This window comes from Harpia harpyja, chromosome 3 (genome assembly GCF_026419915.1).
Source record: "Harpia harpyja isolate bHarHar1 chromosome 3, bHarHar1 primary haplotype, whole genome shotgun sequence".
Lineage (NCBI taxonomy): Eukaryota > Metazoa > Chordata > Aves > Accipitriformes > Accipitridae > Harpia > Harpia harpyja.
In genome coordinates, this window is record NC_068942.1 from 25,065,053 (window position 1) to 25,091,198 (window position 26,146).

Here is a 26,146-nt window from a genome sequence, read left to right on the forward strand (position 1 = left end):
CGTTGTTTAAGGCACCTTGGAGATTAAGCTAAAGTACAATAAAATTTCACCAGACTTTGACAGTTATCTCCCCTTCTGCCCTAGAACTATCAAAGAAAACTAAAAATCTTAGACATACCTTTTAAAGGTAAAACTGACACAGTCACCTTTGTGAAACAATGGAGTTAAATAAAAAAAGTCAAATTGGGCACGGTAAACACTAAATATATTAATTGCATAAGTTTCTTTCAGAAAGGAGAATGAGAACCAAAAAAAATTACAAAAATTATTTATTTTAAGAAAAGTAAATCAGCCTAGTATTATTGGGATTTTTTACATGATCAAATGATGCACCCTGTAAAATTTGCACCATTCCAGTTTACACAATTACTATGTTGCATGGTAAAATGAAAAGGGATCAGCTAATATATATGGGTTCAACTTCATAACAGCACAGGTCTTTTTAGATTAGTTTTTTCAACTGAGGACACTGAAAGCAAAGCATCTAAAAAGTTGTAGATGGAGGCATATTACAGTAAAGTATATGGCTGAACCATCTGGAAGCCTTAGGTAAAAATTTCTCAGTTCAGAATTTCCACAGACACAGAAGAAAGCACAGGTCTGAGGAATTGTAAACAAATAATGTTTGTACCAGAAGACAGGTTTTCTTCCATTCATATATTAGGGAATAAGTATTGGACAGTCATGTGGAGAGAGGGGCCGATGCTTTTTCCAATTCAAATTTTGCTTAAGTTTAGTAAAAAAGTGATTTCAAGAACTGATGGTAATAAAAGTTACTCTAGTAAGGGAAATTTACTAACCACAAGATCTAAATGAAATTAAACCTATTACAATAAGCATACTTAAGCAACAGATCCCTCCCACAAAAAAAGTGGAAACTGAAGGGAAAGAATGAAAAGAGAAAAATATTTACACCTACCCTGAATAGACTAGCAGAACAGTGATAACTGGAAGCAGATAATGTATGGTCACTTTCTCAGACTGAAAAGCCCCAATAGTGACCCTAACACAGAGAGACTGAAATCATTACAACAATCATTTGAGAAGAATCTCCTTTGTCAGTCTTATTAATAGTATAATTCTTAATTCAAGTTAATGACTTAGGGGTAAATCCTGGGGAAGAAGTAAATCCTTCAAGAAAGGCCTCTGCTCCATACAAAAGCTATCAAAGAGCTTAGTGACAAAATCCTCTGCCCCAGTTGGTCACACTGCCTGGGCAGCTGGTCTATTGCAGTTAATATACCTTGTAAAAGGTAATAGACTTACAACTGGCTACTTTCCATGTAGATTTTTGATATTTTCTTCTAGAGGATTTCAGAGGTCTGCTTTGAGATTTCAATGGAATTGAATCTTTTGCTCTCACCCCATATATCATCAAAATAATTCAGTGCCTCAGCTGATCCAGTGTGTGGCCACTTGTGGTTTCTGATGGACTCAAAGCCATGTTTTCACAAGGGAAATTCCTTTTATGCAGTTTATGGTTCATGACCTGACATTACTGTGGAAAAATTACTTACATTTTATTTAATGACAAACACTATATGACTGCATCATCATTTTAAATTACCTTGCAACAATTAGACAGCTATAGGCCTACAGGTTGCTGCCTCTGGCATGCTTTACAAAGCAATAACAATCACCTGTTGCCTTCATTGTATGACTTCCTGCCTTTCATACAATATTCGTCATAGTGAAGCGGTCGACTTTTTTCCATTTTTTACTTCAAGTACTACTCTTTTTGTAACAGTATGCTTTTCAATTATTTTTCTTTCATCATTTATCTGCCCATTTTTCTTTAAACATTTAATTAACTCAGTTCCAAATTGTCAAGATAATGTGTTTTTACCTTCCTTATTTTCTCTTGATTTGCCTAAGAACATGATAATTAGTGTTTGTTATATGCAGCGTGACATTTCTTCTTTCTCCAGCAAACTGATAATTTTTTACTCTTAATTTTTTTGATGGTATTACTCTCACTGAACTTGTTCCTTTTGAACCCTGCTATTTCCTTTTATTCTTCTTTTACAAGTTTTTAAACCATTCTTCAAAGCAATTTTTTTAGTTGATTCATCAGCATACACATATATGAGGTCTTTCTTACATTTTCTCCCTTGAAGTTTTCCAATTATCTACAAATTTTACACTTTTCTTTCAAAACAGCTCTTTCAAAACGTCTTTTATTCTGTTTACATTTTTCTTTATTTTTCATCTGTAATGACTGTATCGAAGGTATGAAAATGCAACCAAAAAAAGGTATTTCCAAATTAACCTTAACATCTTTATTAATATGTATGCAAAATTTTGGAAGATAATCTAAAAGATACTAATTGCTCCTTTCACATGATCCTGCAAAATGCTGTATTTCAGCTCTTTTAAATGTGTACCTTATATGTTATTTTTATCATTAACATTTTTACATTAAATTTAGCTGCTATGTCACGTAATACTGCATCACAAATACTTAGGAAATGGAACCAAATGACTCCTGAATTTTTGTGTGCCTTTTAATATGGGGGTTCCTATGCCTGAGGCTATTTTGACACCCTAGAAGCATTTCCATTTTTTATAACTTAATAGCTCCATAAGTAACAGTTAAGCCTAGATCTTCAATTCCCACTCGCTGATTTCATTTTTTTCTACTGTAGCTGTTCCACTTTGCCAGGAATAAAGATCTATTGAGATACAAAGCCACAGCATTCACAACACCTATCATCCAGTGGCAAAGAAACATAATTGCAGTCTGTTCTGATTAATACTTCAGTTTATGTGAGGGAAGGGTAGAGGAGTGCACTGTGCAGTAAAAGGAGGAGACTGGAAACAGCTCTTTCTTTCCCCAAAGACAATCAAACTCCTGTTCAGCTTTTGAAAGAAAGTGTTTCAGGGTCCAGTTCTCGGGATGGGTTCAAGACTATGAACCTGATGTGAAGGGAGATGTGCCCTGAAGCTCAAAGGAAAGATAAGAATATCTCAAAAGGGTGCAGATTTAAGGTACAACTATTTCTCATTTTACTTCTAGCACAGACACCTTTTTACACTGTAAGCTGATATAGATATGCTTCACTTTCCCCAAGCTCCAGACTGTTATTTAATCACTGTAGTGTAAATTTCCCTACAGGGTGATATGCTCACAAATGAGATGCTGTAGCACTAAGTTCAAGCACTTAAGTGTCCTTTGTGGATCTAACCCAAAGTCACTTTTGAAAACAAGATTTAGGGCTTCTGAAACTTTTACCCTATGTGTCCTGGGGTTACGTGTTGAGATACAAGGAAATTAGTTACCAGGTCTCTTGAGTCCCTGTTCCCCCATGTGATCACAAGGTGTTTCTCCTCAGCACATTAATTCAGTCAGGGCATTGACACCAATATAACGTAACAAAAAGGACTCTCAGGTTCATACCCATTTTCCAGACATGATCTTGCATTGGATACCTATTGCCTATGCAATGTATGCTTATGTTCATGCTTACTTTTTTCTTTTCCAGAAATCCCTAATAAAATAAACCGCAGTGAAGCCAAACATCTTGCAGATGCTTCAGGGTCAGACAAAACAGAAAGAACAACAAAAAGGTCCAGAGTATCAACCATAAGGCGGATATTTGACATGGCAAAACACCGAACAAAGAGGTCATCCTTTTTCTCAACTGGTGTGAAAGTTTGCCCACAAGAATCAGTGAAGCAGATTTTAGCCAGTCACCAAGCTTACTATAGATTAAGAGGTAAGATAATGATTGTAGCATGTACTTCCTCTCTGAAAGTACTTCTTTTAATTGAGGAAACACAATAATTTTCCAGAATCTTGTTCTTTAGCTCTAGGCAGTGTATGTGCCATTTGCTTTATGCTTTACTTTTACATAGATAATTAAATGTTACATGTACATCAGCATGGCTCAAGACAGATAGTTACCAGAAGAGAATAAAACAGTGCAAAGGACTAATGAACTCAGTTGCACAGTGTTCTGGCATGGCAGAACATGAAGACCAAATTATGTTTGCACTACTGTGTAAAGATGTACCGCCTTTCTCGAAGTGCAGCAGGTACCATCATTGCTACTCAGAATTAATCCCACCAGCTCAAGACAAGTAATGAAACTATTCATTGGTCATTGCACAAATATGTTGGTGTATTTGTAGTTATATAAAGTCTGTGGCAGTGTTGGTATGCTACAAACACTGAGATAATTGCCATCAGCTCATGCAAAGACCTTAGTCTTACTTTCAGAAAGTCTAGAATGGGTTTTCTGCCCTTTCCCAATTAATTCACTCCCTCCCCAGTCCTTTCTTTACCTCCCTTGACCATAGAAAGCCTATAGAGTTACCACGCCAATTTTAGGTCCCTAGGGAGCACGGTGCAAATAGCCCCTGTTTTTTAGATTTCCTCTCTTCCTCCCCCTACCTCTCCCAGTCTTTCATTCTGTGGCTGTTCCAATTTGTATTAGAAAAATGCATATTTTTCTGCTGCAGCTAGATGGTCCAAAGCTAATTCTAAAATCTAGTCAGTACTTCTGGGATGCAAGTATCTAAGGCAACATCTACTCCCTAAATCAACTTTGCTAATCTATTTGTCCTCTATATTGGTCTCCAACCATTCACATACATTTATGTAATTTGGCCATTCCTCAGCTCTCTTTCAGGGAACCAGCTAGCTCCCTCTGAAATGAAACCTGGATGTAAAGCTGCAAAAATTTTACTCTGGCAGCTGCTTGCTATAGGCAGCATGGGCAAACTACACCAATGTCTGCAGCCATTCCTATAGATACAAGCATATTTGGTATCTGTTGTGGGACTAAATTTCAACCCAATGGGCATTAGACAGAATTGTGAAATGTGTTAAAAAGGCTGATTCAAAAAGCCTTTCTTCAATACTAATTAATCCTGAAAGTCCCTAAAACTCACTGGCACATCCCTCACTGGGCTGAAAACAAGCTATCCTGGGAAAGTGTGGTATCTCTGACTTGAACGCAAAGAACTGCAACTATGACATTTTCGTTTAAAAACTGATGATGACAATACTACCACCTTTTTGGAGAGCAGCACATCAGCTGGGATATTGGGGTCTGTAAACCGTGTACTGCAAGCAGGTTTAAACTTACATCTCCTCTTTCCCAGCAGAGTGTCCTACACTCACAAAATTCTCTGAGTAGGTATCATTCAGATCTTCAGCTGATGCTGGAGTGCCTCCCCAAAAGTAAGCAAGAAAACAGATGACTGCAGCTGAATAACTTGTACACTCATTCAGAAAAAGGTGTTTCGGCTCCCTTGAATAATTGCACATTTTCCATTACAATGTCCTTCGTTAAAACCTCAGAAAATCTTTCCTTCAAGGAAAGATCAGAACTCAAGTATTCTGCCCTCCCAGCTGAGCACGCTAATTTACCTGATGAAAGGGAAAAATGAAGAAAAAAGGTAGCAGTGAAAATGTGGTGGTGCAAGCATTATCCTTGAAGCTGTAACCACAGTACAAGCCTTCATGAAAAGATAATCTGGTAGCCACGCTGGAGTCTTACAGCCTGTGCCTATCTGTGGGACAAACTTACCTTCATTTTGTTTTGTAGACATACCTTTAGGTCCGTTGTTTTCTGTATCTAAATCTAGGAGACCACCTCCACCCCTCCAAGTCCCATGACACATTTAGAACTGTAACAGCACTGTGGATTATATCTGTCCTCTAGAGAATTTTACTGCTTCCTAAGAAAAATTACACAATTTTTTTTTTTACATATTACATGTATTTTATGCTTTCAAGAATGAGCCTACAACACAAACCAGCTCAGATATAGGAGCTTAGACAGTTGCTATAGGATAACCTGAGTCTACTGTGACCCTATATCAACTCTGAAATAACACAGCATATCTTAAGTAAGTCCCCATGAAGGCAGTCCCTCATGCATGGAATCAGCTATGATGCCTCCTCAGCTGGCCATCTGTCATGTTTATTTGAACCCTGGTAACTGCATTACTTTTCATCAGATATAGTATATCTTTATTCAGCAGTTACTGCTCAGAAAAAGAGATACCAGAGAGTTGTAAGTGAGAAAAAAAGATGATAGAAAGTAGCCTTAACTGCTAGCTCATAATGAATAAATCTTTTCAAAAGACAGCCTGTTCCTTTTTAATAATCTGACCACATCTGCTCCACATGCAGCTGCTCTACTGGGAGGGCAGGTCGTTCCTGAGGTATTATTGAGGTGCCCTAACACAGCTAGGTGAGTACATCCCTACAGCAAGTTTAGAGAACACCTAGAGAAACTGCACTAATTTCAGAGACACTGATATTTTAGATAATGCAGATAATTATCTCACTCTAAGTCAAAGCAGGTATCAAGTACTGACAATAAATGGCCCATCTCATAGTGATGAACTTTGCAAAGTAAAGTGCTAAAGGCAACAGCTTTTAAATTGCTAGCAAGTTTTGTTAAAATGGTTTTTCTAATATGTTTGAAAATCCCCTTCTCTAAAAGCATTTAACTTTAAACAACATTTTGAAGAAGCGTGTTCCTTCACCTTGAGTGAAAGTACATTGTATTTTCACAAAGCCAAAAATACAGCTGACTTTTTTGACTAAACAATACCAGAGGAATCAACAAGTAGTGACAGAGGCAATCATCCACAAATGGGAAGGTATAGTGACAGCTGAGAAAAACTGCACTCGTTCTGTTCAAAACACATTAGTTCTAGCAGCCATAGAGCCATGTTGGTGATCTTACACAACTGAGTTCACAGACCCTGCAGAGGACAACCTGCGTATGTGGATATTTCTGCAGTTAAGCAGGAAAGTCCATACAGAACAGCACTTCCCAGCTGGCTCTGTGCTAGCTTGAGGATCTCTTTGGACCACTCAGGGATTTTAAACACGACTCGGGTGCAGCCAGGATTCATTCTATGTTTAGTTTGAGGCTGTGCGAAGTGACTTAAGTGAAACCCAAATATTTTGGGTGTGGGGAAGGGCTGCTATCTGAAATCCAAAGACATATTAATATAGTTAGTCAGATAGGCAGTAGCTGTCTGGAGTAGGGAATAGTTTATCCTCCAGAATCTTTTAGAAATGGTTTCAACTTACAAAAAAGAGGAGACTTCAGCAAGATGTTGGTAAAAGTGCACTCAGAAGTATAGCCCCACCTAGCCATCTGTCATTCTCAAAAACTCACTTTTGCAGACATATCTAAGACCTGTGTTATCAGAATCATCAAGGGAAAGTAAACCCTATAAAGTATTTCTGAGCAGTCATTTTATAACCTAGCTGCTGCTGCTTTCTCCCCTCCTTCACATACTCATGCGTGTCATGATCCTCACTCACAGTGCTAGAGAGCAAGGTCTTTGCAGCAGGAACTTAACTTTTACAAGTTTTCCCTAGAAAATAAATCAAAAAAATGGATGCCAAGCCCAAATATGCATTCTAATGTATTTTGTAACATACTACAGGTGAACTTCACAGCTCTCTTGCATAAGGAGTGAGCCAACAGAATATGTAAAAATATTAGTCTCCATTATTATATTGTGTTTTACATAATCTCATGTAATTAAGTCAGTTTGCATCCAGTAAATAAAACTCCCTTAGAGCCATTCCTGAATATCACCTTCTCAAAATCTCCCCCACTGTCTTACTCTCTTTATGTTCATTTTCATTTTCCCAAATGATGCAGGACACTACTGTTCTCTCTGCAGCCACAGTATCTGTTGATCTTGTCTGATATAGCATTTAACTGGATGATTCATCACCATGGAGGAGATATTTAACATTGAACAGATGACTGTGTACAGCTGTGTAGAAAGGAAGGAAATCTTGTTCTTTCCAAAGGAATTTTACCTATACTAAGTCATTCAATTTTCCAGAGGTGTTTAAAGAAACATAAAAGCATTTGCCTGCTGCAGAATGTCCTTAGGATTTTGAAAAGACTAATTACATTGAAAATTTGGAATATATTCAAATCATTTTAGCCTACTGCATTTAAAAAATACTTTTTTCCATTTAAATATTTCGTTATATGTGGGGAGTATCAAAATCTTAAATATGTTCTGTTTAGCTTGTTCTATGCATAGTTAACCATACTAATGTACAAAACCTTGTATACAGTTACAATTACGATTATTCAAGTATGATGACTGCTAGATTATTTTTTTTCTCTACCTCCCTGTTTGCTCTCACTAGAACATCCAGTATGTATCTTTGTATGTATGTACCTTTGAGGTGAAGGAAGTGTGCTTTGTGTTTGCTCCTTATTAATGATGATGATGTCAGGCCAAATTAATCTCCCTTTTAAAATGAGGGAAATTAGCAATCCCTAACTCAAAGATGGTTAATCCTTCAGCATACAGGCAAATAACCGTCAACTCAAAAATATCTAGAAGACCTAAATATCTAAAAATACCTAGAAGATGGACTTGTTTACTAAGTACAGTAAAATGTGTAAATCCCAAATCACTTTAAAAAGGCTTTCAAGTTTACTTATTGGTATAAAGCATCTATCCCCAGTCCCTTTCTTCTTACTCAGTCTGCCAGGAAGCTGTGTGGGAAGCCTTTCGTATTTTTCTGGATCGGATTCCTGACACTTCTGAATATCAGAACTGGGTTACTGCCTGCCAGAGGGAAACTTTCTGCATATTTGATATTGGCAAAAACTTCAGCAATTCCCAAGAGCACCTGGAAATAATCCAACGGGTAAGGATTACTGACATTTGTTTAAAAACTGGGGGAGACTTCCAAGTCCCTCTCCATCTGCTTATATAAGGGCAAAGTATTGCTCAGGAAGAGGAGGGGGCATGTGTTAGAAGGAAAACATAAAAGTACAGTAAATGAAAGAGCTAACAGGCTTCTGCTCAATGGTTGGATACACCCACTAGTAAAATGCTGTTTTTCTTAATCTTTCCGCAGCGAGTAAAACATAGAACCTTCCAGGAAAGGTAAGTAGCACAAGTAGAACCTTGCCACTTGCTGTTACTGCCTTTGAAAAAGATATGTGTAGATGTGTGTGGATGTGAACAGATACACAGGTAGCACTGTGGTGTATTTGGTGTGTGCTGTGAGAGATGCGTATACTGTATGTATCATAGTACACAGTAATTGAATCACAAATAATGAAAGTGGCCAAATGTCTGAGTTGCCTGTTCACTTTGACACATCACAGAATGTCTTCTTAGACTAATGTGAGCATGAAACCCTGACAAAGCCATGGCTTTGCATTAGACTAGTGTTGATCGGGAGTGTGACAAAAGATTACCCACAATAGCTATAATTCTCAAAAGGATAGTCAGAGACCTTAACAAAAGTTTATCTGGGAGGCTACATTATGCAATAATATGAAAACTCTATGCCCTTACTTTAGCTTTCCCCTGTATTTTTAGATGTCATGATACTGTTAGCTAACGTGATGCTTTATTCCGTAAACTCTTGGAAAAAAGTATGCTCCTGGCAATGCTCAGAAGTCTGAGAATGGCAGGATTAAAGTTACAATACTGAACTCTGTCTCTCTGCATATAAATACTATAGTACAGCCAGACAAATCATTGTCCACAGTTTCTCTGATTAATGTATTATTTTTTCCTTCAAATTTTCTTAGATTTTCAGGTGTAGCAAATAATCTTTTTCATTCATAAGTTATACTGTCTCATGATCACAGAGATCTTATGTATCTTTATTCATTATGACATGGGAACTTGAGTGTTCTTCTTTCTCAGAAATGTATTTTTAATAATGTAGGGCCTAATTAAACTCTCCTGGAAGTCCAAAGGGAGGTCTTTTCACTCAGTCTAGTGCAAACAGCAGCAGCAAGGCAATAAGTGAAGGGGCTGATCTCAGGGTTCTTATGCTCTATGTGAACAGTATGGTTTTCCCTAGACACAGTTCAGAATGTGAAGTAAATTCTATGAAATTACTCATATTGTACCTGGAAATAGAGGCAGCCATGGTTATACATTGTTGGAATTCATCTTTACTACTGTGTGGTTTGGGAAACATTTTGTATCTTCTGTAGATGCCATGTAGAGAGATCAGTCTCCAGTTAAAGATGCAACACAAATTGTGAAAACATTACAAATAGTACTTTAGTTCTCACCACATGAGATATCCAGAGGATGTGGTAAATCAGGAGTTGTTCATGTTCTTTACTTATGTTATTAAACGTCTAGGTTGGTCCTGTATAGAAATGCAGCCCAGCCATCTTTTCTGTCTATGCTACAAGCTTCATGTTGTCTCCGTTACCACCACATTATGCATTTGCAGTGCCCTTAGTTCTTTCACTCATATCAGTTTTCACAAACACTCCACCTGTGTGCACTGCCTTAACAATAGCTATTTCTATAGAAATGTTGAGGAATTCTATCCTCATTCATTTCCATGATAAGTCTTTTTATTTTATGCTGTGTTTTTTTCCACACTCTACTTAGAGCCCAAAACAACTGAAATTCTTCACCCCTCAATTTCAGGAAAGAAAAATCTCAAAATGTCACTTAGAAGATTCTTATCTACGAATCTAAATGTTTCCAGAAGCTATGAATGAATAAAAATTTGGGTTTAGAGCAGAAATTATTCTATAGCCATAACTGCAGGAACCTTGGACACATCTTTTATAAAGTGTACTTATATATACATACCACTTCTGCTTTTCAGGCAAGTTAACAGTTGCAGTTACAAAATTTATTCATCAGCACATGACTGTAAAACTTACAACAGAAAATAATATCAACAATACAAAAACAAATCCTGTGATGCAAGGCAGACAATCTGTGCATCACACCCACCGTATTCTTACTGGAGTTTTCAGCTGTCTGCCATGGGGACCATGGTAGCCATTAACCCATGAATATTACATCCAGATCCAAACATAAACATTCCTACAATTCATAATAATCTTGATCCAGGAATCTGATTTGAAACTATCATTAGTTGGAAGCATCCTTATGATATTAAAATGCAGGCTGACAACTGAAAAATAAGACCGCCCATTCTCTTCTCACACCAAACCATACGAAACACCCTTGGAACCATGAAATGTCCATTGGCTGTAAAATTAGAAGGAACCCAAAGCCCAAAGCCCTCACTCACAAAGCAGACCCTGTGCACTGATTTAATCTCTGTGACTCCATCCCTCTGATTGCTTGGAGAATATCAGTCATGAAACCTCATGAGCAGATTCCTGGCAGGATTGGTAGTCCTTGGTGGAGGAATATGTCAAATCAGTATTTTTGTTCATTGCAAGAGCAAATACCGTATTGAAGGAGAGGAAAGGAAATATATAAACTGTTGAATAAAAAATATGATCTACTGTTCCATCACCTGTTTAACCAGCTTGTCAAATATTCCATTAGAAATAACTTCTCTCATTTAAAGCACACTTAGTACTGGGGTAATTTCTACTTTTTTTTTTACACTTTCGCCATTGCCGGTACAGCATGCTGATCATTAAATCACTCATTTCTATTTGATTGATAGGAAAGATGAAATATCCACAGAGAAAACAGGTGGCAAAAAGCAGGAAGACATTCCTTCCATTTCTACAGGTAAAATCAAATCTGCTTGCTGTGCATCTGCCCATTAAATAGAACTGCTAAAACCAGTGATTCATAGATCTTAGAAAGCTGTAATTTAATGAACGCAGTAGAAGCATGACAAGTTCAGTGAAGTACAATGAAAATGCATTAGCAAAATAATCTATAAGAAGCGTTTTTTTATTTCTTTACAGCATGTCTGCTACTCAAATGTAGCATTCCAGGTTTGTTTCACAGTCTTTAAATGCATATGTTTTCCTAGTTTCACCTCTAGAGAATAGAGCTAATTTTGCTTCAGTTATAAAACAACATTTAGAGTGTCAGCTGCTGCATTTTGTTAGCCAAAATAAGCAAGCAGATGAAAATAAAGAATGACTTTAGCCAGAAAGTCACAGTGATGCCGAGATGTTAATTTGAGCAGATTATTCCAATCAGACCTATATAAACACTGTTGTGTACTACAGTTCTTTAATGCTAGAAATTTATGCAGTGATAAAAATCTGTAAATCTGAGCATTTTGGTTCAAGGAGGAAACATCCTGCACACATATTTTTATGAGGGCCAAATATGACAGAATCTTATTGACAGCAACTTCCAGTATGGTAATTTTGCTTCTAGCTGGAAAACTCTGTGAAAGCCTCTTGTTACTTTAAATTGAGCCCTAAAGAAAGGTGGCTATCATATAGAGACAAAGATCTCAAATGTCAAAATCAAGGTTAGACATTTGGTGATATATAAGGCAGTATGACAGGAAATTATCAAGTCTTATTTAATTCACACAATTTCATTGATGCATAGTCAGTGCCATTTTTGCCGTCAGTCACAGACATGCAACACTACTGATGTTTTGACTTGGAAAGAAAAGCCATCTATTGTATAAAAAGTAGCAGCTTTACCCATGCCATAAGTCATGACCACCTTTCACTGGCGCAGGCTTACGCTCAAACACAGCCTCCATAAGGGAAGCTTCTCCAGTGAGCTGACAGCTGTCCAACAGAGAAAGGGGAAGATTTTTGATGTGCAAAGCTGTTCTTGCCTGATTTTACTTTAAACCCCTCCAGGCTCCCCTGGCACATCCTTCTCTCCATATGCACCAGTACCTAATGGCACACTGCTCAACGAAATTGTTAACGACACGAAGACTCCTGTGAAGGTGAGGGCAGCCTATTTTCCTATCCCACTTTTTCACTCACCTCTTCTTTTTGAGCTCAGCTAGCAGAAAAGAGGGGGAAGCCTTATAAACACTTTGTGCTTATAAACCATGAGTGCTCGCCTCTCTTACTGCTAGTAGGACCAAAGGGTTTTATTAGCATCTGTTTTGTACTGGAATAGTGCATGATGTTTCTTGCGTACGCAGTAGAAGGTATAAAAATACGGCAACCAGCTTTTAGGCAGTCTGTATTCTTTTAAGGAGGGGCCCATTGCCTGTTTTGTGCCATTTTGTCACCTTGTTCTTCATTAAATAATGTAAAAATGCATACCTTCTGAGCTTTCCACAACGCGGGGGATAGGACTGGACCTTCTTGCCTTTTTCTTGCCAGCTGTTGAAGTGGGGGGTCTCTGCTGACGTCTCCTCAGAGCAGCCATGCAGCATGGCACGGGGGGCTACCCCCTCCCTCCGCAGGTCTACAGCAGCTACCACAGGCCGCGGGTTATGTCTGAGGGAGGGGTGGGGGTGATAGGAGGGGCTGTTATTTTCCCTGTCCTGGCTGCTGTGCCTGGGGGTGGCAGGGAGGTGGCCCTGGTCTCAGCAGAGCTGTGTGGCTTCAGGGAACCTTCCAGAACCTCCCTCTGGAGAAAGACCAAGGCCTCACCAGGGCCCAAGGCCTCACCAGGGCGGACCCCTCTGCTGAAGGAGCCCCAGGTGGGAGCCGGCCCCTTGCCTTTCCCCTCTGCTTTGCTCTGAGAATTTTTTTCAATTTCTAAAAAGTTTGCCCTTCTAGAACAGCTCCTCGAAAAGCCCCTCTGGGATTTTGGGGTTGTTTGTGCATACCGGCTGTAGGAAGAGGCTCACGCTGCTTCCTCCACGCTTGGGTGAACTCAAGGTCTCCGTGCTGCCGCCGCCAAGAGTTTGAGGGCAGAAATGCTGGCCGAAGCCTTGCCCATCACAGCCCTGGCAAATCGCCGCCATTCTCCATCCCGCCACTGCAAGCTTCTCAGCTCCGGCACAGGAATTGCACCGGAGTGATTCCAGATAAACGCTATTTTTACTGTCTGAAATAACAACATCCTTAGGGTCTAAGAAAGCAAAATAATCTTAATATTCTCGACTGCGTATTACCTACCTGTATCACAGCTGTTGGAGTGAAAGAGCAAATAGAATATGAGGAAAAAAATGTTTTAAAATAATTTATTTGTGATCTTTGACATGTACCAGGAGATTGGCATTAACCAGTTCCTCCATGTTATAGGTCTCCTCATTCTTTCTCGGCCCAGTCCTTTGTGACTAGCTCCTTAAAGGCTGGCTCTTCAAAAGTCATAGGGCAGCTATATAGAAAGTGCGTATTCCTTAAACTTCTGTTTATATGATAGAACATTACAGAATGCTCTTTCTCTAACTGATGAGCCATATTTTTATATACAACACAAAACATACATTCCTCTAAAACTGAGGCATCCTAAGGAATGACTTAGCAGAGCTGAGTTACACAGAAGCAAAGGGTGCAGAAAGTGTACTCTCCCGTTTCACTCATTCTTTATTATATTAACCTCTTATTTTCTCTCTTATCCCCTGACACACCATAACTGCACATATTTCTTGTTCTGCTTTTTCTTGGAAGCTATCAAAACCTAGGTGTTATGTATGGGATGGAAGTCTCTGGCAGCCTTGTGCCAACCCACCTGGCAGCAGAAGCGGAAACCCCACCTCTCTGTGGGATTCAGGCTGATGAGCTTGCTGCTCTTTTGGGCCAGTTTCTTCTTGATTATTGTCTTGCTCTTTTTGTGTTTGTTTGTTTATCCAAGGTATAAAAAGCCTGGCTGAGAGTAGAATTGTCCTTGAGCAAATGAAAATATAAAAAAGTGTTTAAAGAATACAGAGTATGTAGGTGTTGCTAATAAGTATAAACATGAAATGTATACGCAGTACAGGCAGTAAAGAAAAACTTGTGTTCCAAGACCTTCATATTTTTAACAGGCAAACTTTATAGCACCCTGACAGGTTTTATTCAGAAAAAAAACAAAAGGCTTTTTTGTGTAATAAAATACATTAGCGGTGGAACGCAGGGATGGTATCTGTTAAGATTAGTAACAAGATTTGTGAAGAAGGACTGAGAGATGGGCAGAAGGCAGGAGTTTCCTGGGTGGCCTCTCTGCATGACCTCTTCAGGTACTTGCATTCTAAGACTTGAAATTTGAAGCTCAGCTCTGTTTGTGAATAAGGAACAAGAGATACCTTCTGATCTTAAAATTACCAAATGTGTAACTATATCTAGGATGAGTTAGGAAATCTTTCTGAATGGGCCCATAGTGGTTTTCCTCTTTGTGACCAGCACATTATAGCTTACAAATTAATTGGCTTTTGGAGTTTAACATTATTAAAGGGAAAAAATAGTAAGTGTAGGCCACAACTGCAAATAGTGTCGAGAAACAGCAAACAAAGAGTACTTTTAATAGCAGTAAAGTCAACTGCACAGGGAAGTTGTAACACAGGTAGGGCTAATTCTACTTCATTATCAAGAAAAACCAAATGCAAATGTCTGAACATGAAACAGTAACAGAGAGTCTGGCAGTCTGCTCTGGTTGACCATGGGTTTTCTGAGGGTAGGATACCAACTAGCTTTTAGCATTTGCTTGTCACTCTCCTTGATGTCACACGTTCCTCCAAAGTGGCAAGTAAAGCTATATGACTTTAATGATGATGGAAATAAGAAGACTTGGTAACACTCTCTGTGCAAGAAAAGGCTTGATTCTCTTTATCACCTTCATTTATGCATATCAAAGGCAACTCTCAAGTCACAGTAATAGAACCCTGTTTGCAAAGGTAGAAGAATTAAGCCAACAGATGTGGCTAGGAACCCTTGCCTTTTGTAGGATATGGTTCAGAAAGCTATTTTGGGGACGAGCTTAAAAGGAAACCCTTCTACCTATTAAATACTGAAATGTGGAGAAAAAAATCACTTCATTTTATTTGTCCCCTTTTTTGCCTCTCCTCTTCTTTTCCAGGAGCTGGGAACAAACACAGTCCCAGAACTGCCTGTGGAGCAAATGGTAGAATTCAGTGTCACTCTCACTGATCAGGAGTACACAGCTGAACTTAATGATCCCAACTCCCCACAGTACCGACAACTAGCTGCCAAATTTCAGCTACAGGTAAGGAGGCTGAGTGAATGCCAAAATGTTGGCTTTGTACCTTGGCTGAGATTCATACTATGAAACTACCTTCACCATGAAACAGAATTAGAATCTACTGCCCTCACTTGAAATAGTTAAATCCTGTTGTCGCAAGACGTTCAGTTTTCCTTCATGTATAGTCAGCTTTTCCCCTTGTTTAGGCCATCTGTTCAGCCACCAACCTAAAAAGCCAACGTCTTTTGTCAGCAGCAGAGCCTCAGATCACTAATGAACAGAGTAACTTTAGGAATATCATTTGGGCTTAATCAGGAATTCATGAACAGTACTTTGTCATAATTTAATTTCTACAATAAACCTAATGAGAAATGTAATATAAATGTTAAAGTAATTAGCTACTGTTGTCTGAACTATTCTTCAAAGGACTTCCAGACATTTTGTTGTGCATTACCATAGTTTCTGTAAGAACTGGAACATCTGTGGTGTTTCCATATAATTAATAATATTAGCTGAATGTTCAGCTATCAATTTAATAGATAGCAGTTAATGACGAGGTTCCCAAAAGGTTTTCTTAGTAAAATTAACTAAAGCTTCTCATCAGTTTCATGAGCATTCCTTAGTGCAGGCTATTTCACTATCCTGGTTCAGTTTCAGATATGCATAGAAAAATGGTGAAGGATGTGTTGGCAGAGCTGATAAAAAGTAGCTTCTCTGGAGAGTTCCAGTATTATCCGCAAATAGAACTGCCTGCAGACTTTGTTTACTACACATAAAATGATGTAATTCAGCAATCTGACTTTTAAGTTATTTCATTAATTGGAGGGGGAGAAATGCAAAGTTTCTTGATTGTTAAATTATTTTCCATTGTCATCAAATTTTATCTGTCACTTTAAAGAGTCCAAAGCTGTTCTTGACATGCAATGTTGAATAGAAAATTATTTGTAGTACGGCACCATGAAATACACCTGACATTCTTTCACACAGATAGGTCATGGCGAAGGCAGAGGGCAACCTTGATACAAGACAGTTTTACAAGTGTACACAAAGAGTGAGAGTGAGGAGGTTGGATTCAGAATTAAAACCTCATCCAGCTACATAAGCTCCTGTACAAATTCCAGAGAAGCTTTTGCAAAGGTTGAGGCCATGGAGTTCCAAGCTCAGTTTCTAATTCATTCCAGGACATGTCAAGAGGGAAGAGTTACGGCAGACATTACAGTGCAGATGTTCAGAAGTACATCTGTATACCACAACATACATTTAAAATCACATGAGAAACAGAATACAGATTCAGATGCTTATGCTACTTGGTAAATGGAGATTCATTTAGGAAAAGTAGGAAATAGGAAGCTACATATGTGCATACAGTTAAAAGAAAACATCAACTTCATTACGATATAAAGAGAACCAAGAAGAGACTGAACAGAGCCCTTGCCAACAGTTAGCTGGCAGAACATGGCTAAAAGGGGATTCAGTCACCTAAACATGGATATCTGGTGCCATTTCAGGTGCCCCAGGTTATCAAATACATCTGCAAGGGCCTCTCAAATATGAGAGAGCTGCACCCTTTTGAACCAGTAACTGAGCAGAAGATGACCTTAAGGCATCTAAAATGATAGTGCTTGCTTAAATTTGGGAAAATTGATTGCATCCTAGTGATTTAGGCCCTTAATCTCTGTTACTTTAAGTGAGAATTAGTCACATGAATAACATTTAAAATCTTCCCACAGTCTAAGTAAAAGTGGGGCGGAAGTACCAATAAGTCAGACCAAACTCAAAATGAAGTATTTACCTCAGCTCCTTTCCTACTGTCCTCTTGGGAGAGATGAGCAAGGGGAGTGTAGATGACAGGCCATTTTCTGCACTAGACATTATCTTCTTTTCTGTTTGCTGCAATGAAAAAGATATGTAGGCTTATACAGTGTGGCTGATACCTGGTATTGTGGTAACATACTGATCTTCTGCTACTTCTTCACTTAACCTACATTAGAGATGCAGAGAAAGCTGTGGGTCTGACCACCCATTCCCTACCAGTACTGACAAACTCTCATGCGTGAATGAATGAGTTTTAAATGTATACTGGGTTTGTACAGAACCATATAGCTAAGGTAGAGGAAAGATTGCCACATTAGTTCACATCCTTTTTAAGTGACATGCTAAATTAAAAGGACCTCATTCCTCAAAAGGCTTTTTCACTTCTTTTCAAGTGCTCAATTCCCTCAACTCCACAGGCTTTGCTTGCAGATGAAAGGCTTAGACGATGGGTTGCCTGGTACTTAACAGGACCAGGAAGTGAATCAGAAAGGAACTGTGGAACTGTGTGTTTAAAAAACCCTTTAGTCTGACATAGTAGATGTACATAAAATATTTCATTTGACTTAGCTGCATAAATGTTGCTATAATTGAAAAAGACCAAAAGATCAATCAGCTGGATCTCAAAACATTGTTAATTCTTGAGGTGCTGATAAAAACACTTATTATCCTAAAGCCTGAAAAATGTATACAGAATTCACCTTTTCTGCTCATTGTTTATTCTTCATATTGTCTCTTCTTTTCAAAACCATGTACAATTGTTTACATTAGAATTAAAAATATATGAAGTTATTCTATTTGTACAACACAGTTAAAACTGTTTAATTTATAAATGATTTGTCAAATAATCTAAATTCATCTGCATTTGTTTAATATTTCTAAAATATTAACAATTTACAGTAAGGTAACTTGAATCACAAAATTATTCATGAACCAAAACTGCTGAAAATGAGAAAACCATTTGATTCATGTTGTTTGACTTGCTCTATTATGAACTAGATAACCACTGATTTACATAATTACATTACTTAAAAAAGCTATATTTTGTACTTCATTTTGCCTATTAACAGGTAGTACAGGCATCATATACAAACCAAATATAGTGTTTAAGTTGAGCAATGATGATACCACAAAGAGGGCAGTTGAGACTGTTCCCTAAAGCTCTTTCTTAAATATGAAAAATATTGTCTAGGTAGTCAACCTGTGCTTGCTTTTTAGTGGTAGAACTTACACTGAATGAATGATTTTATGGTTTTCTACAGATGCAAAAAATATTCGAGAAACTTCCAGGATTCAAAGAAATCCATGTATTAGGATTTAAGTAAGTAAGAAAATGGGACTCATTTTTCTATTGGCTACTAGGATTCTCCTCTTCCTTCTTTCCCTCCAACATGAAGAGACCTATATAATAGTGGGGTGTGTATTGCTATAAACAGAAAATAGTTTTCTGGGAACAACACAGAGTCAATATGGAGAGAAGTGCAAACACATCCTAAGTAATATTTAATACATGTTGAAGAACATTCATATCGCAATGCAATTTTAGACAAGAGCATACCTCTTCCCAGCTTTCCTCTCTGCAAAATTGCTGGGGAAAAGGAGAGAGAAGAGCAAAATAAATAGAGTGAAAAGTAGTTGTTTACCTTTTGATGATGAAAGTAAGAAAACAAAAAGCTGGTTACTGTAGAACAAGCAGAGAAAATCTGTAGTAGCATCTCATAGTTACAACTTGCAATAACTAACCTCTTTCAGTTGCAACTCCATGAGATCTGGGATCCCTTTCTGTTTGGTATCTTGGTCTTACGAGCTGATATAAAAGTATATTCACCACTGTGGAAGACCAGGATTGCTTCCCATCATCTAGTAATTTAGTTATCTCCTGAGAGTTACAGATCAGCAAAGACAGTGTTGCTGTCCATTCTCCCTTAGCCATATTGCTACATATATTAGCAACATTTCCCACGTGGCAATATGGAAGGACAACATTAGAGATATGCTAGAGAATTCATCAGGGAAAATAACAGGGCATTATTTACAGAAGGTAAACATAGGCGTGTCTTCCAGAGGTAATTAATAGCTCAAGTTACCCCTGTGATTAGGATCTGAGTAGGCACCATGTGTTGTAACAGTAATAGCTGCTACTACTGTCACAGGTGTTCATTGCCACCATAAAGATATAGATTAACAATGACAGTGTTCAAATTACACCATTTGTAGTGGGAAATAGGAAAGCAGATGTTTCAAACTATCAAGGAAAAGTAAAATTCCTGTTTCCCCACTCAAAACACGGATATTCCCATTGTTTGGAAGACAAAAAGTGAAATGATGGAGAGTAGGCTGTCATTTTCACACAGACATAAAAACTATAGACCACACATAGAAGATAAGATAAATTGTCAAATGATGTTTCTGATGTACGACTGATTGATTTACTGGTATACATGAATCTTTGTTTTTCTTTCTTTTGCAATCCTTTATTCCACCCTTTCTTCTGTGATGAAATGAAGACAGAAGAAGGAGAAAGATGGGTAATTTGTCTGTAATTCATTATGAAGATTAATCATTTTGTAGACTATTAAATGTACATAGATACATCAATAAATGTTCTTTATCTTGATGTGACAAAGTGAATTGATTTGTGTTCTGCCCAAGTACAAAATCTGTGATGTAAAGCAGCAAGGACAGCTTTTACCTTAATCTGAAACGTTCACGTAATCAAATTTTGTCAGGATCTCTCTGAAGGAAAGAAAATTGTTTGACCTAAGAAAATTCACATTCAGATGACAAAAGATCTTTATCAGTCATAAACTGAAAGTGGAAAAAAAAATAGGGAAACTTCATATTTAAATTTTCATTTTTGATCTGCTGTTTCCTAGCTGTATTCCCATATACACATTATCTTCAATAAGTATGTAGAATTTGATTTGTTATCTCCATTATCAGGCCAGATAGAATGGCAAAGAGACCAGTTAGTAGCTTGATAAAATGCAGGGAGCTTTTGACTGGCAATACAAACAGCTACAGAGTCTGTTGTTGCATAAAAGTGCTGCTGGGAATAATTTGTCTAGCAGTTCCAAGAATTTCTCTTTTACTTGTAGTTTAAAAGAAAGAATTGTCTAATGCTTTTCCCAAATTCTTGCAATGTCATATAAATATAAATACATAGCACATACTAGATAAAGTGAAATTCCTCTCTCTTCAGTTACTTGATATTACAAAAAGCAACATAGTGGAGTACAAATGTTTTACAATGTACTCATTATTTTTCATTTTCATTAGGTGAATTTAGCATTTATGAAAAGTGATGTATAAATAATGGTGAAAATTTGAGACTTCTGTTAAACAAGTACATCTAGGGAGAAGCTATACCCATTCATTTGGACTTGGAAAAGCTAACTCCCATTGTGAAAAGTTATTTGCTTGCCACATTAGCTAACGTTCATGCTGTTCTTCAAAAAAGAGTAAAAAATTGCCCCAGATGTGATAGGATTTTTGCTTATCTGTAGTTTTATGAACTGTCTAATCCCTTTTCATAGGTTCCTGCATAATTAAGAGGTGATTATGGCTTCTAGTAATCCCAGCATGCATTTATGACTGTTTGAACTAATAGTCAATGGCTTCAAACTATATTACCAGTTCTACAGGTCTCTGAGTAGTCAGATTAAACTGGATTATTTTAGAACATTTTTATAATTTTCTTCAATATTGGAATTTTTATTAAAAATTATGCATAGAAGAAAAAAAGGGTTAGGTATAGCAAAAGTAATTCGAAGATGACAGTCTCATTAGAAAGAAGTATATTTGCATTATTTTTACAGAAGATAATATGTTATGGTTGCATATATTTTTGTTTGTTTATTTTTTTGTAAAATCAGTTCTCAGCCAGCAACTGATTTTGCTGCACTGGGCATTTTTGCATCTTCCCCTTGCAGATCAAGCAGCACTATAGCACGATATGTGGTAAACTTTGAGAGAGATGGCTCAGAAACCAAAAGCACAGCAGATGACATCTCAACTATTGGATCTAATAAGGTTGAAAATGAAAAAATTCCACTTTCTCCAAAGGAAGAAAGGGAGATACCAGCAACTAAACTGACAGTAACAGACCTTCAGCAACTGGTTGCCATAGCACTCCACGAAGACCAGTCCCTGCCAATGGACCTTGGAACACTTCAGTTTACTGATGGTCAGTAGGCAAGCCGATGCCTAGCACAAGTCTGAACCTTGCCCTTTCAGACTGATGCAAGTTCAGTAAGGTCTCCTTTGCTTCTCTAACAGATTGTTTGCATTTGATGTATCCCATTCTCCTAAGTGTTGCATAGCATCCAATGGATACACAGATCTAAGTTAAATTTTAGAGCAAAATGTGCATTTATAATATTTTGCACACTAAGACAGATAGGAGAAGAAAAAAAAAAGAATATTAATGGTATCATTTTAATTTCCCAGTATGGACAGTCTCCTTTCTTTAATAAGACAAAAAGTGAAGGCTTTCTCTAATACAAATTTAGCTTTCTGAAAGCTAAGTCTTAATTGTAAGCAAGCCATCTAACCTCCCAGTGAAGTCAGAGAGACAGACACCTTAAAGAGCATTTGATCCTAAGCTAAAATCGGTGGTGTGAAACACACTGTAAAGGTGTGTTTTGCTCTCTGAAACACAGAGGGAGTGTAGATGGCAAGCTGGGTGCGAAGACCTCCAGCAGAGGGTTGAAAGGCTGCATCCTGTTTAGTAATCCAGATAATAAATATCGCCTTCTAGTCCATCAACAATTTTTTCAAAGCAAGCATAGCCCTCGTTTTGGGGAGGTGGGTTAAAAATTGGCAAAATAATTTAAAATGTTTTTTCATGTGTATATTTACCAAAACAATCATAAACACACACCAACTTTTAGCTACAGTGTTTCATTTACAAACAAACAGCACCATTTTCTAGCAAAAAAAAATAATTAATTAACTAACACTTTCTGTAAGAATAAAATGTCATATTTTAATGTAGATTGAAAGTCCCAAGAAAAAATTTCATGGATATGGAACACATTAATAATAGCTATTTTAATTGACTTTTTCCCACTAGTTATTTTTAATAACCAATTTTAGAAAAACAGCTTACATGCAAGTATGTCTAAAGAGGTCCTCTGAGGGGGTGAAGGGAGCAACTGGGCACTAAAGCCAAAACACTGAGAGTGACAATGGTGTGGACTCTGGGTAAAACTGGAAAGAATTTAGGCTTAATGAATGACACAATATAATGAGTCACCATAGCCCATGTGGATTTAACTGAGTGATTCACAGTTCAGCTGATTTTAAGCATTCATCCATGGTTCAGCTCTCTGCAGACCTGTCCCATTTATACTAAATAAAGAGTACAAAGAATACTGCATATAAAATTCCTGTTTTCCTTATAATTGCCAGTTTAAATGGAAATTTATGCCTCTTTCTTCTTAACATGGATTTTTTAAAGTATTTTTTGATGGAGAATAGTTTTAATACTGTTTTTTACTAAGTTTATGTGTCTTGACCAGTTTTCAGTATGCCACTGCTTACATATTGTGCTCACTCTCTCTAATTTTTTTTTTTTTCCCCCCAGAATCTGTTATACCACCTAGTGATTTTGATAATGATATCCAGGCCATGGTCACTATTCCTCTGGCAGGCCCTGATTTGGTAAGTTAATAATGGTTGTCATATTTATCTGTTTCTCCATGAGAAATGAAATTGAACAGTGTTAAGATATACGTAAATACACAGAAAAGGGCTCTTTTATGCTATGCCACAAATACATATCTGTCTTTTATAAATGCTGTAATGATGAATGTTGTGTTCTTATACTGCAACAGAGATACTGTTTAGAGCATTTACGGGTGAATATTACTGCTTGATTACCTTTTCCAGTTTTAATTACAAAATAAACAATGTCTTACCAGTTCAGCAGTACATCTTAATGACAGGAGAGCAATTGACAGGGATAGTGAAAGTCATCTTTTGACCATTTTTAAAGTTACAGGCAATGTGATTAGGATCCCATGCACATGCCAAACATTTTATACATCCCATGACTTCATGCTGAGTTAGCTGTTTGCAAGCACCTGTGACTAAAGATTATTGGCCTTTTTAGCAATGAAAGTTAAACATAATAATGAAAGCTGCTTTTTAAAAACTTTTTCAGGAGGACTCCTTGAGTGTGGAACTCCCACTAGGTTACCCCAGCCCAGCAACAGTGGACCGAACAGGAGACATCTTGGTCGATGAATTTACAACTGGAATCCCTGTGCTAAGTGGAGACATTGATGCCCCTGAAGACTTTAATAATTTTGTTTCATCTGAACCTATGTTCCCTACCAAACCCTCCAGAGAACCATTTCAGGACAAATCTCCTCCAGACACAGAAGATATCACTACTGGCCACCAAAGTTTCACAGTGCCTTTTGATGCTCTGGGTAGCACTAGCAGTCCTCCAAAACCAGAGGATTCCTATTTGCCTCCTCCAGCAGATGATTCTGCTAGCAATGACTTAATCACCAATGGCTATGAGTCTCCAATGGAGCAGGCTACCACACTGGCAGTTTATACCACAGGTAGCTTTACTCCACTTAATTTCCTGCAAGCTGGAGATGAGCATAGTGAAGCTGAGGAGAAGAAAGAACTGACTGATATAACAGAACCACCTTTCAAGGAAGCTGATCAAGATAGCCTGTCTGGACAAGGTAAGACACAAAAGATTTTTTTCCATAAGAGACAGTAGGAAAGATCCAGTTGTTACGACACAGAGAGTCACATATAAGTACAGTAAGCATTCCTTTCAGTTGTGACAGAATTTTTTCTGGACCATCAAAGGTAAAAAATTTACATTTCTGATGCCCACTTCAGGAAAATCCTAATGTACCTGACTTCAAGTTTGTCAAAGAAAAAAAAGAAAAAAAAAACCAACAACAAATGCCTAAGGATAAGGCACTCTTTGTACAGGATATTATGGTAAAAATTCAAAAGGGCAGAGGAAAAAGACATGTCAGGGAAAAAGAAAAGAAGGAAATCTCAGGCTAACACAAAAAATTTTGGTATTTAAAACATGGAAGGTAAATTACTTTGGGTTCTACAAACAGATATGGATGATAGCAGCAAGAGTATCAGGAAATAATTTATTCCAAGCAAAGAGTACCATGGCTCAAAAAAGTTTACATATCTACAGGTCTGATGAATGTGAAAAACTTTTAAAAATTTCTGTTTTCCATGTTTGTTTATTCAGTTTTACCCATACAGTAAGGTTTTTTAGAGGCACCCAGATATGTGAGAAAAAACACATAATATATCAAAAAAGTGTATACATACATATGTCTGGGTGGAGGAAATGTCTGTATAATTTAGCTTTTAAAATGAAAAATAAGTTGTAGACATGTTTCCCACAGTTACCAGAAAAGTGTTGACCCTGCAGCTGAAAAAAGTTCAAACAAAGATAGTAGGGTCAGCTTTAGGGCACCAGCAAATTGGGCTTTCCCCTAGAACAGCAAAATGTCAGTAAGGCTGCTGTGTCCATCACCTCCGTCAGTGGTTTGGAAAGCCGTGCTTGACACTGCGGAGAACTATGGTGTGCGGGTAACTGGATTGTGTGGGACAGCAGCCTCCACTGGCAAAGCAGCAAGAGCCATGGTTCCTGCCGTTGCCCTCCATCTGTCCCAGCTCTTTTTTGCTCCCTCTCCTGCTCCCCGACCTGGCCTCACCATCTTAGTGTTAGGTCAGTAAACTTTAATTTTACTTACACTTCTAAGAAGCCTGTGCTAGCTGTGTAAGATGCAAGAGGTCGCTACAAACACATGGGAGGAATTAGTTCTCGGATGAATATTCAGGTGTGCTTTGTCTCCAATGAGACTGACCCTCTCAACAGAAAAGCAGAGGGCAGGTAAGAACTACACAGGAATTAGCAGGATTCTCTGAAGTCCCCACGTAGTCTCTAAGCAATACTAAAAAATCTGTGGAGAAAAACAAACAAAAAAAACAAATTCAGGGCAAAATTCCCACAATATACATTAGCTTGCATAACCACACTCGGTGTTTCTGGATCCCCAAGAATGTCATCCTCAAAGCTAATAAGTCTGCTCCCTGTTTCAGGAAAGTCTCCTACTCCCATAGGAGGCTCTACTCTGTCCCTGTTCCACCAGCTACCTCCTTGCTCAGTCCTTGGCCTTTCATGTCCCAACCTGCACTCCAGAAGCATCTTGGAGTGAGCATAATGAACCCTCCTCCCCCTTTCAAGATGTTCTTCCTGACCCAGCATGCCCAGAAACAGCATCCCTGCTGCCCAGCCACATCCTGTAAGGCCAACAGGCAATGTTTGCATAGCTGATCGGAAACACCCCACTGCGTGGTGGTAACATCCTTCACAATGGGCCCACGCAGCAGAAATGTGAGAGGGGGGGAATGCCCATGTAGTGTACTGTCTATAGTATTGTTCTTTCTGGATCCAGTAAATAACAAGATCAGAATTTTAAAGAATGTAAAAGCTACCATTTGGGATCATACAGTGATCAGCTCTGGACAGGGAAGAGCACAGCATATTCCATGGTCATATTGT

General features: G+C 37.9%; 1 protein-coding gene across 2 annotated transcripts in view; it reads left to right on the plus strand.

Annotated features, from left to right (window-relative positions):
- IMPG1 (interphotoreceptor matrix proteoglycan 1) overlaps positions 1-26,146 on the plus strand; it is a 66,517-nt gene that overhangs the window by 10,032 nt on the left and 30,339 nt on the right. For both annotated transcript variants that reach the window (XM_052781673.1, XM_052781674.1), the window contains exons 2-12: positions 3,483-3,716; positions 8,490-8,656; positions 8,870-8,898; positions 11,426-11,493; positions 12,543-12,634; positions 15,646-15,792; positions 18,843-18,901; positions 20,088-20,108; positions 21,513-21,766; positions 23,168-23,244; positions 23,747-24,284. In XM_052781673.1, coding sequence (XP_052637633.1) covers positions 3,483-3,716; positions 8,490-8,656; positions 8,870-8,898; positions 11,426-11,493; positions 12,543-12,634; positions 15,646-15,792; positions 18,843-18,901; positions 20,088-20,108; positions 21,513-21,766; positions 23,168-23,244; positions 23,747-24,284 — 1,686 coding nt within the window. The remainder of the gene's footprint in view (positions 1-3,482; positions 3,717-8,489; positions 8,657-8,869; positions 8,899-11,425; positions 11,494-12,542; positions 12,635-15,645; positions 15,793-18,842; positions 18,902-20,087; positions 20,109-21,512; positions 21,767-23,167; positions 23,245-23,746; positions 24,285-26,146) is intronic.